The sequence below is a fragment of the Dendroctonus ponderosae genome, unplaced genomic scaffold (assembly GCF_020466585.1).
Source record: "Dendroctonus ponderosae isolate FM_Combo_2020 unplaced genomic scaffold, Dpon_F_20191213v2 Dpon_F_20191213_2, whole genome shotgun sequence".
Lineage (NCBI taxonomy): Eukaryota > Metazoa > Arthropoda > Insecta > Coleoptera > Curculionidae > Dendroctonus > Dendroctonus ponderosae.
This window is the reverse complement of record NW_026018165.1, coordinates 4,930,709-4,945,102: the sequence shown is the minus strand read 5'-3', so window position 1 is coordinate 4,945,102 and position 14,394 is coordinate 4,930,709. Positions and strand designations below refer to the sequence as shown.

General features: G+C 31.0%; 1 protein-coding gene across 4 annotated transcripts in view; it reads left to right on the top strand.

The window, feature by feature from the left end:
- LOC109538224 (serine/arginine repetitive matrix protein 2) overlaps positions 1–14,394 on the top strand; it is a 64,558-nt gene that overhangs the window by 35,087 nt on the left and 15,077 nt on the right. For all 4 annotated transcript variants that reach the window (XR_007280844.1, XM_048663774.1, XM_048663775.1 and 1 more), the window contains exons 14-17: positions 867–877; positions 1,199–1,320; positions 13,143–13,241; positions 13,677–13,752. Coding sequence is in view for 3 of the 4 variants with exons in the window: in XM_048663774.1 (XP_048519731.1) it covers positions 867–877; positions 1,199–1,320; positions 13,143–13,241; positions 13,677–13,752 (308 nt within the window). In the remaining variant the exon portion in view is untranslated. The remainder of the gene's footprint in view (positions 1–866; positions 878–1,198; positions 1,321–13,142; positions 13,242–13,676; positions 13,753–14,394) is intronic.

Here is a 14,394-nt window from a genome sequence, read left to right as displayed (position 1 = left end):
ATATTTAGAAAGTGCAAAAGCCGGAATTCCCGAGAGATAATTAATGGTTTGTTCATGGACAGTGGAACTTTGATTTGTTAGTAAAGAATTGAAATAATTAGATTGTATGGAAAATGTTTTGTATACCTAAGCATTTTCCCATACGAAACGAACACAGCGTTATATTATAATATTCATATTATATTCTTAAAATTTTTGAACATCTGAATAATCTGTATTCTAGAACATTTTTCGGAAAAAGTGTTTTATGATAACCAATCATTGGATTTAAGTGCTGCCGCTTAAGAGCTGTACATTTTTTATGTCCAGAATGAAGTTTGCAGATAGCAAGATAACAAAACTTATTGCTTGCAGATCGCCTATTCAGAAACCAAAAATTTGTTTACTTATGAAGACTCTGCTAATGTCATTTCTGTAATGTGGAATGAAATATGTCGATATACCCAATCTTCTAAGATTAGGATTTAAAGATATTTTAAAATAAACATAGATAATTTTCTGCAAAACTATTATGAGCGATCATAATTTTTTTGGCTGATAAAAATATTATTTCTTATTTTGCCTGCTTGTAAAAAACGGTGTTTCAAAGGTAGGATTTTAGGCCAACCCGATGTAGGATTTTATTATAATGTTCGTGTTTTCCTAAGAATAATAAAATATTGCTAAATGAATTATCTTTCGAAGGGAACCACCACAGAAGCAAAAAAATAGTTTATGAATCAATAAAACTTTAACACGATTTCCAATTTTTGGTCTCTAGGTTGCTTGGTTATAAATTCTCAGTTCGTTGCAAAATGTCTTACTTCAATCGAAAGAATTTATTGAATTTAACGTTTTCAGAATTAGTATGTGATCGTTATTATTTAAAATAAGTTTAATATATCGTAACTCAAACTTCTATATTGTGCAAAGTATTTTTTTCCTACTTTGATTAGCAATCCAACCAACCAACTTTGGATTATCTATTTCTGTAAACAACTTGGTGGAATCTTTTCAAACTGGGTTCACAACATTTGTTTGACATTTTTGTTCTTTTTTTTTCATTTTCGATATAACGTTTTAGAATGTAAATGCGAAAGATGTGTAAAGTTTTTTTAAATTATACATTTCAATCGGCACCAATATTTAGCTTATAAAGTTATTAGCAGCAAGTGAACAGGCTTAATGAATCGTTAAACTAAAAGTGTTTTATAATTTTCAGGAGCACAGGTAATATTGTCTGGAATGGAGGGATGTGCTAAATCTTCAACTGCAAAATCCTCAACGTCTTCTCCAACTTCCAGTGTCAGAAGATCGACAAAAATAACCACAACTATCACGGTAAGTGTTCCAATAAAGTCTTTGAGATTTGAAAGTATTAATGCAAATTAGTAAATAAGTGAAAAACAGGATTGCGGTTTAGTTTTCTTGCTCATAAATTCATCAAATCTTTCCCAGCTTAAGTCAAGCGATTCTGTCAGTACAGATACATTTTTAAGTTTTGTGTTTAATGTCGTTTAACTTCCGTGGTGTTGCCTTGCAATGCTTGCGATTGTTGCCTTCTTTTTTTAAGTTTTATTTTAATTTTTTTTGTATACACCGCTTTTAAGCTTTTACATGATACATAAGCCATTTTTTTATGCCATGTTTGAGCTATATGAAATACTGTTGATCAACATCAGGAAGGGTAAAACCGCGTCTAGCTAAATTTGTGATATATTCATTGCGCATCAAGTTCAGAACGCATTAGTGTTAATATGTATATCGTTATGTTTGTTAAATAGAGTAAATTATTTATATACATTTTAAGGCATTTATTACATCAAGCTTTACCGTTTTTGAGTTACCTTATAAATTCTTTTATTTCTTATTAGAGGATGTACTCTTCTCTCTTTTCAGATTAATATTTAAAAAAAATGAAATAGGAGAACTGATATAATGGGTTCCAAAAAACGTTCAAATTTTTTGGGCGTAGTCATACTTTTTACAAATTGAAACATATAGATTTATTAAAATCAAGCCTTCTTGTTGATACATGCAATACATTAAACTCAATTTAATAATATACAAACTTGATTCGCCTGATCTAAAAGTTTTTAGTAGATTTTATAAAACTGATAAATTTAGTTTTGGATTCTTTTTTTAAAATACCCCCTTTTTTGATCATTTCTTAGAAAACCCGATTTATTTTGTCACAACTTGCGGAAAGTATTGAATAAATAAAAAATCTTCAACGATCAACATCGAATAACTACTACATTTAAAAACTCGAAAGTTTCCTCTACTTCAAACAACCGGACAATAAACTAATTCTAAGCTTCGTTCGGCATTGAGTCACTCAATACGGACTCTTTATTAGGAACAACGTCCAAAGCTTTTTGACCTCTCTAAGTGCTTCATTAAAATAACGCCATACAAAATCCTTGTTCTGGCATTAATATAGAACGAAAAAGGCGACCAAAATAACAAAAGATTAAGTCGCCAAACTGCAAAAATGATTTTTCAGCTTTTAACTCGCACCGATTTATTTCTAAAAATCTAAAAAGCCCGCTACTTCAAACAGAGAAAGCGAACATCTTCTACCGAGAATTACAGTATAAAGACGCTAAATTTGGACGCCGTGACGTCAACCGCCAAGACGCTTAGCAGAACCGTCCTGACTTCGCTTCTCAAATTGTGTTCTTTAAAATCTTGTGCAGTGAACACCGCATTTTCTAACACCTTGGGCACCACCAATTCTGAACTTTCGCGCAAAAAAACTTAATTGGCTGATTTGTTCGAAAAACTGAAATTTCGATATTGTGTTGTTCCATTCCGGTGCTTGGATTACTCGGTTTCGAACCAGGTCACGAAGTAAGTACGTGTTCGAAGTTTTTGTTTGCAAAACCTGAACATTGGTTTTTTAATGCAAAATCTCATTTTCCAATTCTACGTGAGAGTGAAGCCATTGGCAAATAAAAATATTTTTACATTTTTTACCAATTGCATTTCAAAAAAATTCAATTTACATTAGAAATTTTGCAAACTGGAGATCTGCCTAAAATATCGTATTAAGTAATCAATTCACAAAAAATATTATTTTACAAAGCATGAAGCAGTTTGTGTGCTTCCATTAGATGCAAGGTCATATAGAGGGTGTTCAAAATACCTACGATGAGGAAAAAAGCCGGCTAAACTCCAAAAGCAATACCTGTCTGAGTTTTAATTGTCGTGAAACTAAACCAAAACAAAATTATTTAAATAAATAAAAAGTAGAGTGTTATGTTCGAAAAATTTGTTTGTATAAATACCTAATTTTTCTTTTGAAAAATTTTAGGAATTAACTTATAAAGAAATAGCCAACATTTAATTGGTAAAAAAATATTATTCGCTTTCTGTGTTGAAGCAGCTTCAGATTTAGAATAGAACTTTAGGAACCCAGCGCGTATAAAGCAGTACGTTTAGCAACAAATACTGATCTACAAGTGAGTTTTTCGATGTTTTTATACCGTATGACTAAATATGGGAAGAAATCCAGTTCAGTAAACATTCACGCGTTTGGCGTAGATATTTTCAGGGTCATGTGCGAGTCGTTTTCTATAAATTGAATTTTTTGGCTCGGAACCAAAACCAATAAAAAAAGGAAAAATAAACGGTAAACTTTTCGGTAGTTTACAGAAAGAGGATTAAGTGGCAGCTTCAGTAAACATTATCGGCACTTGTTAGGTTTTATAGGCAATATTTATTTTCTGTTTGCAACATTCACACTATAGCATCTTATATGAGAACACCATTTTTGATAAATAACTGTTCACCGTACTTAGAGACGAACCAGTCTAAAAGTTAAATTTCGTATATTTTAAACTTATTGGTGGCCTAACTATTTAGTCAGCAATGCACGGTAAAACCTACTAGTGCTCATCAGCTAGGCTTAACCTGCCAAAGATAAATTTAAAAAAACCTTTACTTTCACTCCTTTAAAATAGCCAAAAGTATGTACTTGTACGAAATATTTAATTTGTTTCATTTCCATCAGAACAAAAGCTTTTGTTCTTCTACTTCTGGTATTGCCTTCGATTTGTATGCAATTATTTTTTTAATTTGAAACGTTTCAGACGTATTGAGAATATAAAACAAGTCGTTTTGTGGTTTCATAAATTGGCGTTTATCTCCTAGGTGTTAGCATTTGAGTTTTTTCTTTTGCTGTGAGAAACAAGCAAAGTGTTTGGGTTTTTAGGATAATAGAAGAGTAAAGAACAAAAACTCAAAAAAGCAGAATAATTTGTTTTACACAAAATATTCATATGTGACACCAGATGCTCTAAAGCAGCTGCAATGTGTAGGAATAAATGAAAGTAATTTAATTAAAAAACAGACCAAAATGCGTTTCTTTCACTATTAATAGAAGTACATTTCTGGTGTTGTTCAGCAAGGAAAATGAAAGTCTACTGTAAAGCGGATTCGATGATGCGGATGGTTTATCAGTTCCAACGTCGTTCCTGTACTTTGTCCATATCTGTATTTAATACTGCTAATATGTTCGGATTTTTTCATTTCGAAATAAATTTTCTTAGCACTTCAGCACGTGTGTGTTTATTGTTCACATTGGAAAATGTTTGATGGTAATAACAATCAATCGCCAAATAAACTTATACATAAAGGTTCGCAGTAAAAGTTTAAATACGTAACCCAAATTGAAACTAAAACAAAGTGAAATACGTCGTTTCTGAAATTAAATTTGAGGCATGACAGCGCAACATCTAAATTTACGCAGGTCTACCTAAAATAGAACACCTTTCTTTATAAACGGATTTAGAACAAAGTTTATGAGCGCGAAAAATTTACCCAAGTAAGATTTCCGCATTTTCTTTTTTGGCATGGATTAGGAGAAGACGTGAATATCGTGCGGTTATTTATAATCCACTTCATAATTACTGTGCTAGGATTTTGATCTTGTCCTCATGGAGCAAAAATAATAGCTTTGCGAACAATTTAATATCAATTTTTTTACACATCTATTAAATAAATTAAATTTAGAATTTTGTTTAAACTATCTTCAACACTATTTGATTCGATTAGATATGTATTTGGCATTATAAAAAATACTTATAAATAAATGTACCACTAAAGTTTTATTTAACGTTTGAAAATACTCAATGTTCGTTACTTGCCCTTAACTATTTTTTTCTTTGTTATTCTTCGCAACTGCTTCATTAAAATATTAGTGAAAATCTCGTTAATGTATGTATTCGAATGAGGAATCTATCGTAGCTGTTGCGTAACTTGCCTTTGATCCCATTATTTACGTAAAACTCATAGAGAGTACATTATTTTTATACAGTCAAGATGATTTACCATCCAAGCATTTAGGCCGCCTGCTGTGCCAGAAAAAAAGCGGTTCTGCATTTTCCAGACATTTTTCCCGCTTGTATATAGCTGGAACGTGCATAGCTAATGGTAGTTTAGCTATTTGGATATATTATTTCAATCGGAAAAATTTGCATTATTTAGCCTATTTGTTTAATGCTTTTTTGTTTACAAATATTTTATGCAAAAATGGGTGATTTATCTGTTGACCAATCGAAAAATTGCAAATAGACATTTATTCAATCTTGAACAACTGATCCCAGAGATGAAGTTTATAAAACAGCTTGGAAAGAACTGAAAAAAAATACGTCTGTTTCAATTTTTTATCAGTTACAAAATGCACCAAAAAAGTTTGCTGGAGAATGTGAAAAAACGAGATGCAAACACGTTGTTTCAGGTTTTTCATAGTTTTATTAAACGGGAACAATTATAACTTGTAGACTTCGATAATAGACCGTTATTATGAATGAATATGTTTAATTCCTTTTTGTAATGCAATTTTAGTTAAAACCGTGGCACTTAACCAATTTTCTCAAAATTAACTTTTGCTAATAAAACGTCTGGCTATTTGCCTTCGTATGACCAAAAACGAAAGTGAGAATTCTTTTGTCACTTCATTGTTTCTTTAACAATCCTTTTAGTAATTTTTCAGTAAGTCATTTTCAAATTTAAGATCTAGAATTTTGTATTGTTAACTACAAACTTTTTTATTCTTGTTGTTAGATTAGACATATGTTATTTCATAAAATTCATGTCAGGGATGAAAATGGCTCCTTTGGAGAAGAGAACTGCAAGGAGAGAAATGTGGAATTCTTGGATAGGAAAATCCAGTTATAAAGGAAAAAACCTCTTTAGTTTTATTAGATTAATGTTTTTGAGTGTATTAGTTTTACATTACAATGATTTTGTAGAATGTTGCTTTCATTTCAGTATACCATTTTTCCCTATAATAGTTAAATTTAAATTGTGCTTAACGAATCATTATTATTAGTTTAAAGACCTTTTTAAAACGGTCTATGAAATAAAAATTCAAATGAGTCCTTAGTATCGTGGAACATCAATAAACATACTGAGACCTTTATCCTTGAAAATTTAAATTATGTTAATCGGAAAATAAATTGATAAAAACCTAACAGAATTAGGCAAAAATGTTATTCATCCTAGAGCAGAAATGCGTTTTGGTGGGTTCAGCATAAACAAAGGAAAAACTCTATAGAGAATAGCAAAATTGAGGGAATTAAATAGATATGGAGAATAGATAAACAATGCGAAGTAAAGGAGAAGAAAGCGAAGCCTGCAATTCTAGGTTGTAGTGATACTGATCCACTTTTTCTTTACTTTTCTGTGGCTTCTTGTGCAACAAAAAATTCTAAAACTTTCAAAGCTAAAGCTAAAAGCAGTTCCTCAAAAACATCGGCGATAATGAAAGTCCAACAATAATTTATTGAAGAAACGGTTGGCAGAACGTTGTTAAAGTACAACTAAATTTAGGTAAAATTTTCACCATTAAAAATCAGACAGCAACTGAAGTATAATATTTCAACAAAAAACGAATTACAATAAAATGAATTAAACATTTCTCGTAACTCGTAAGTAAATGCTTTCACATACACTTTCTGCCAAATGAAAAAATACACAAGTGAGATGATGATTACTGATTTTCAATAAATTGTTCTCAACCAAATATCAAAATAGTTAAGCTTTCGCGGCCATTGCGTCTAACTTGTGAGTTTGGTAAAATAATTTTCCCGGACCTTTTGCAAGCACGACTATCTTGCATCCTCAGAACCATTTTTGGTTGAAAGCTTCCTCATTAGTGTATCGTAAGCTCGTTTCAAGAAAACACCTCTAAGCCTCTGAGGATGCAAGATACTCGTGCTTGCGAAACGTCAAGGTGGATTCGTTTTCCACGACGGCCTAGAAGCCCGGAAAACTCACCAGTTCTGAAACCAGTTTATTTCTTTTTAATTTCGTATTATATGAATTTTTAGAACTTTAGCTTGCCGCATATTTCCTAGAGTAGGACCGATATGGAAATAATGTCTCATTTTCCAGCATGAAATTTTCCCATTCTATAAATGCTTGTTTATAGTCAAAGCTCTGCTGTAAGGACGGTATTTTACAGCTTGTAGTTCCACTGCCGGTAGCTTCTACTTACGTACAACTTAGACCATTGCTTGTTATCAAAACGCTAATAATCCGACACGTTCTACCTGGAACGTCTATTCTAATGCAATTTATTTTGAAATATTAGGTAATGGATGAATCTAAAAACAGAAATATTTGACCTCTTCCCACATTCCGGTGGATTAATTAAATCTGCGTTAAATATAGACAACGTCTTACATTTTAGCTAAGTAAATAGTTTCTATTTGAGCCCACCTAGTGAAACTGGCGTTAATATTTCGGCAAATAAAACAGTTTGCAATTGTCATCGACAATCCCCGAAATTCTCGCATACGAAAATTCGGACTTTTAATAAACCGAAGGACAAGGATACCCGTACTACACGGGATAATTTCAAAGTTGCGCGCATGTCGTTCTTAAAGTTGGGACGCCAAAAGCTCCGCTCGCCTATTTTGGCCACGCGCGTCCAGCAATACCACAGCATCCCATGTGATGCTCATGTTTGATAGGACAGGAAAATACAGCGCACTGTTTACAAATGACGATCATATATTAGACAGACAAAACAGCATTTCAAGCATTGTCAGTGTTTTGTTTTGTCTTAGCCGGCGATATTGATTGAGGCGATAAGTCCATATGTCTAGACGCTTTTGTACTGTAGAAATCACTGACATCCAGATGTTGAAACTTGAGTCCTATTAGTATTTGAAACTTGATTTAAGCCAGTAAAACGAAAGGCAAGTTGATATAAGGCGTGTCAAATTTTACAGGAAGCTTTTCGAATGCTTTTAACAAATTTAAATTGGTAATTTTTCTGTTTATAGGACGTATTAGCTTCTGTTGCCGGTTAAAGTTATACTGGATCAAGATGGTGATCAAAATGTTATACGATTTTGTGGCTGGTCTTCCTTTTGGTTTTTTCCTAGTGAGTCGGCTTTTCTTGCAATCAGTCTGTCTTGTCCATGTATTGTCTATCATTATGTCCAATTTGTTTTCATTTAGTTTTTCACCTTCTGATTGAATATTTAGCTCGCTATTTAATGTACTAATTTTCAAAACTCGATCAAAGGTATTTGCCATTGTTTTAACGTTTGAATTCTAATAATAATGTTCAGTTGCATGCTTTCTCCTAGCATTCTATTTTTTACTGTTGTGTTGTAAAATATTTGTGTTGTGTGCTTGATGATTTTTCTAACAGTGTCTCAATTTTAAAATAGATCCTACTTGTCTGCAATAAAAATTTAAAAATTTGAATTTCAAAATTTTTAAATATGTATTAATGCAAATCCGAAACAAGAGTTTTTGCTCCGGGCCGATTTTTGGAGAATGATGCAATTACTGTTGTAGCTAAAGGCAACTTTTTGGCATAAAAGAACGCAACTTCTTCGTTAAAAAATATAAACATTTGAATATTTGGGTATTTTGTTGTAAATTATTGCTTGTTTGGATGTAGACGCGGTAGTTCACGAGTTAATCAGTTGAAAATTGTACGAAATACTTAAACTGACTTTTGGAATAAAAATTATTGGCATAAAAATGGAAATACTTACTTAGTTATTTTTTAAAATTAAAAACTAAAAATATTCTTCACATCCAGTCAATATCCTACTCAGTATATTGTTCCAAATGTTAGATGATCAACACAAAAATAAACTTTTTTAAATTTCCCTATAGGTAACGGATAAAATTCGCCTTGAAAGAAAAAATTGTTTGAGAAAAAATCAATTGAAGCATGAATTATTCGTAAACAGTGTTAATATCAACTTATTCTAAGAACCCACCTTGCAAGCTTTCCCGTAAGGTAAACTCTCCAAGATTAAGGTAATTTCTTGAAAATATTTCATATTTAGTGCGCATCGATCTCTAACAATAAGCCTAATATAAATTTGTCCCAAATCTTCATAGACACCATTCTGACCTGTTTTTAATAATTTTGCTTTAAATCAAATGCTAGTTTATAAATGGAACCTTTACTGTTTTCACAAAATATATATGAAGTTATGAACATTTTTATTTATGTTTTTTGCTATATGCTATTCTATATACTTTTTGCAACTACCTGAATCCGGTGCCTGTTTGATTTTATTTCCGTTGGTGAAAAAGCAATACTTTCCACTTGAAAACCAAATCTTTGCTTAGTCTCCTCTCAATTGAAAAGCTGAGAATATCTTGTTTTGTTTACCTATCTGTTGTTAGTTTCTTGTATGCTTTTGGCTTAAGTAAATTTTTTAATAAAATTAATGCGCTTAGCTAGAAGTTCGTTTGATAATTAGTTGCCGTTTTAATTTGTTTTCAATGACTTACACAATAGTGTCGTAGTTTCATAAGTACAATCGTCTAGTAAAATATTGCCGATTTGGTGTAATTTTTTTGCAGTTTTCCTTTGGAAACGATCATTTTAATTTAAAGCTTGTCTTTTTAATACACATTTCTGGTATAATTTTGCCTTCTTGTAAGAATTAAAATTAGTTCAAGCTCAATCCTGTTTAATTTGTCTTAGTAGTATATAACATATCAACAAACTAATAAAATCATTTAACAAAGTAAAATGTTATTTTGAGTGCAGAAAGACCGATTGGGTCGGTAGTCTATTTCAGAAGGTCAAAAATTGCTGATCTTGGAATATAGTCAATAAATAAAAGAAAATTTTTTTTTGGAAATTTGCTCCGACCCATACATTAGTTTTTAATTGCGCTTTTTATTCATGTACGAAAATTTATAAAGCGTGTACAAAATTTGACTCTTCATTTTTTATGACTGTTAAAAAAGTTATATTATGCGTACTAGCTTCCGTTTTATTTCTTCTCGATTGAAGTATATTTCGTAAACACCAAGTAATTTCAAAATTAACAAATCCTATTAATCTCCATAAAGTTTCGTCAAAATAATGTTCAACTACAACTCGTTTTGAACATTTTCATTTACTTCGACGGAAATTCGCCTACACATGCATCTTATTTGTTCTTGCAACTCCTCATTGTTTTATGGTTTAGTGAAAAAAAAAGTTGTTTTCAAATACGCTCATAAGGAATAGTCCATAGGTGATAAATATAGAGACCTGGAAGTACAATTAATCGGTTCTCTGCCACGAATTCATCTGCTTTGAAATAAATCATCCAAATACTCATCTTGCAATATGAGCCTTGTTTATGCCAAATCTTCCTATTCGGGACATAGGAACTAGTTCTTTTTGTAAGAATTAAAAATTCCGCTCCACTGAGAATGCATCGGAAGAAAATTGATCCTATTGCTCGATCACCAACAATTCCTACTCAATCTTGAACTTTTTCGATATGTTTGTATGGCTCTCAATAATTGTGGGACGTTGTCTCCCCGATTACGACAAATTTTGATTATTTAATTCACAATTTAACATTAATTTGCTGGAAAATAGTACGTTTTATATGTTTGCATTTCTGTCTAGTAGACTAATCACAATTCATCGTTTGTTGGTAAAACTGGGGTATTCTATACTGATTATCTTGAGTGTCATTGAAGGATTTTTACTTGAAATGGATGAAATTTAATTCTGAAATGCTGGCCACTGAAGACTATTTTAGATTTTTCCTACGTTACTTTGCAATATGTGCGGTAAACCAAGATACTTTATTGAGTAAATGAATAACTTTCCTTTCAGTTTTAAGTAACAAATGTTCTTACTTGTTTCTAATTAACACGCTGCCTAATTTTTTTTCGACAGACGCTAAAAGAGCGCAATTTAAAATACATAACGGCATGTAGAAGATATGTTAGCAGTAAAGTAAAATAATGCTGCAGATCTAGTGCTGCCTTTGTATAAAAATGGTTATCGAGAAGACAACTTACAAATAAAAAAAGCTGGCTTATTTCCATCCAACTGGTCAGAGAGACTAAAGTCCAGTTCAAAGCTTCAACGCAATTTAAAGTTAATTTTGATGTAAATCATTTAGGAAATACTCGCATAAAACTGTGGAATTATTCTAACTCAAGTTCCTTCAAGCTTAAAATATCACAATGGATAGTAATTAAGTTTTAACATTCACTAATTGTTTTACAGGAAGTTAAATGTTGTTAAAGAAATGGTTGAAAGTCACTAAAGTAAAGGTAAAATTCAAAATTATCGGCCATGAATACACAACAATCATATGTTAGATTGTTCTAAATTTAAAGCCCATGTCGACACCCAATGATTAGAATAGAAAAGTAATTAGTGATTGGCATAGAGACGAAACCTCATGGATCCCATGTGCCGATGATTCAGACAAAAATTGTATCTAAAACGTTCTACTTTATATGTGTGTCTTGACACAATAAACTAATTTCTTGATCACATATTTTTTTATATATAAATTATAAACTAAGATACAGTCAAAGCAAATTTCTATTCAAAATTATGCTCAGAACAAATTCTGAGCTGATTATATATTATATTGTAATAACAATAAATAAGTAACAGTTACAGTGTACGGCAAATTTAACACGACTTCAGCACATTATATTACATGTGCGGTAAGAAGGCATTATAGGATTTAAATGAGATTAACCTGATTCGCATATTGAGCTCAATTTTCATTTGCATGATCTAAAGAAAATTGAAACAGTATTTAAAAAATTTGTAAGCAATTTAAAGTCATGTAAGTCAATGTAAGTAATAAAACGTATATTAAAATACAAAACAGTAAAGGATCTTGAGCATATTATCCAAAGAACAATTTCAATTTATTTAACCAGATAAATTACATAGTAATCCTAGAGACAAGAACAAAATACTTAATATTTATTTTTGCAAAAATTAAGAAAACAATGGATACAGAAGCTTTGTTAATGCCAGATCAATTGATATTACGCTTTTTTCATGAAAAAATAGAAAAAAAAACAATAAATTACACAAAATACAAGCCAAAATCTTAAACATAATTAATAAGAAATATTTTCTGGCAAATAATGATCCATTAAATGTCGAACAATTGTTTGCACTTGAGTTCCTTGCTTATCACTATAATGACCTAAAGGAAATCTATATGAATACTGCATCCAAGACCAGACACAAAATAGTACATATACCTAGGATGATGAAATGACCTAAAAGTGCTGAATCATAAAAGAAAAACAAAAAAAAAACTAAAAGTCATATTTATGGGGTGGGCTGAGGATATCTTGAATGGATTCATATAAATATGAAATTATTTAAATGTTTCTATATAATATACGTTAGTTTGTAAGTCAGTTTCTAGAGAAGCCAGCCTATGATATCTTGGCTATCTCTTTAGGATTACTATGTAATTTATCGGGTTAAATAAATTGAAATTGAAATTATTGGCAATTTTAAAAATATTTTTGTGCATTTTTGTAATTAGCACACTGCAAGCCACAATACCCTACTTATAGAAGTGAAAATAGTAACCCCAATCAAGTCATTAACACATCGAAAATTAATTGTGTGCATTCAAATTTTGAAATAATGGATAATTGATACTACATTTATACCGCGGCGCATTTCTTCATTTGAACTGATTTGAAATTTCTCGATTTTTGCTATTTCGGAGAATTTAAGCTTGAAAACGTATATTGCTAATCCGATTAGTGTTGAACAGGCCAATAGCATATAATTTTTGCAGAAAACTGTAAATATATTGTCACTCTCTGTCTCATTTTAACTAATACTAATCGATACGCACAAAAATTTTAACGGTTGTTAACTTTTATTACAGGAAAACGGAAAGCCAACAGTTACGACCAGAGTTTTCCAACGTCCAGTGACAGAGAAGGAACTTCAGACAGTTTGGGACGAGCAAACCCTTCAATTACTGGTAAAAATTGTCCAGTTATTATTAATTTATTAAAGAAAAAAATATAACCAAAATGAACCAACACTAAATCGATTAGGAGAAACCGAGATTTGTGAAATTTAAAATCTAGTTCCTTGAATCAAAAAATCTAATGGTCTGTTACTTTTAGAGAAACATTTTTATTTTGATTTCTGTACAAAATGAACCATTATTAATATAAATAATTAATTTGGGTTTATTACGAAATATAATTAAATTAAATAGGTATGTCAAGAATCTTCAGAAAGTGAAAAACAACGCAAATAGGGAACTGAAATTCCGCCCGACCATAGGAATTTTTTAAAACATTGTTATAACTTGTTAAAACAAAAGTTTTTGTACGAATAATTTAATATACAGCTAAGAAATCTTATTTTACATGCATATTAACAGATGTATTTCCATTTTATGGTTTAGTTAGAGCAAAGCACCGACTACGAGGAACGTCGAGTTATCAGGGCACGATTGCGCCAAGTAATGGCGGAACAAGAAGGTAAAAATATTACAGAAAAAATATATGCAAGATGTTTTTAAGTCGCACGGATTAAATTGTAAATCATTAAGCAAACATTAGTAAAGGTATTCTTTGAATGCCGTTAACTTATCCTGCTTACAAGAAAGAATTTCTCCAAACCATTACATTGATTTAGGTTTAAAAACTGCAATTTTTAATCCAACGTTCAAGTGAAATTTGCAATTAAAAACAAAAATAATAACACACAGGTTCACAATAAAACCTTGTTTTAAAATGTAACAATTTATGGCGGAACCTTCAAAAACATTTCCAAATAAAGCGAAATATTAAAGAAACTGAAAGAAGTCAATACATTTAGCAAATAATAGAAGCTTTTACTTACCCGATATTCGCAGTAAGATTAAAATAGTGGAACTCTGAAACACAAAAAGGAAAAAAAGAGCACATTATTAAACAAATGAAAATTAAAAAATTCAGCCGACATTTATAGATTCAAGGACATTTTAACAATATGAGACTAATCAATTTCTTGTTAAAGTAAGTTTTCTGTCTTCTCAAGAGTTTGTAATAAGCAAAACTTTTATGGTATTTGCAAATAAATGTACACGAAATAAATGAGAGCTGAGAGTCTTTTGCATTGTTTCAGCATCAGTTCCTTTA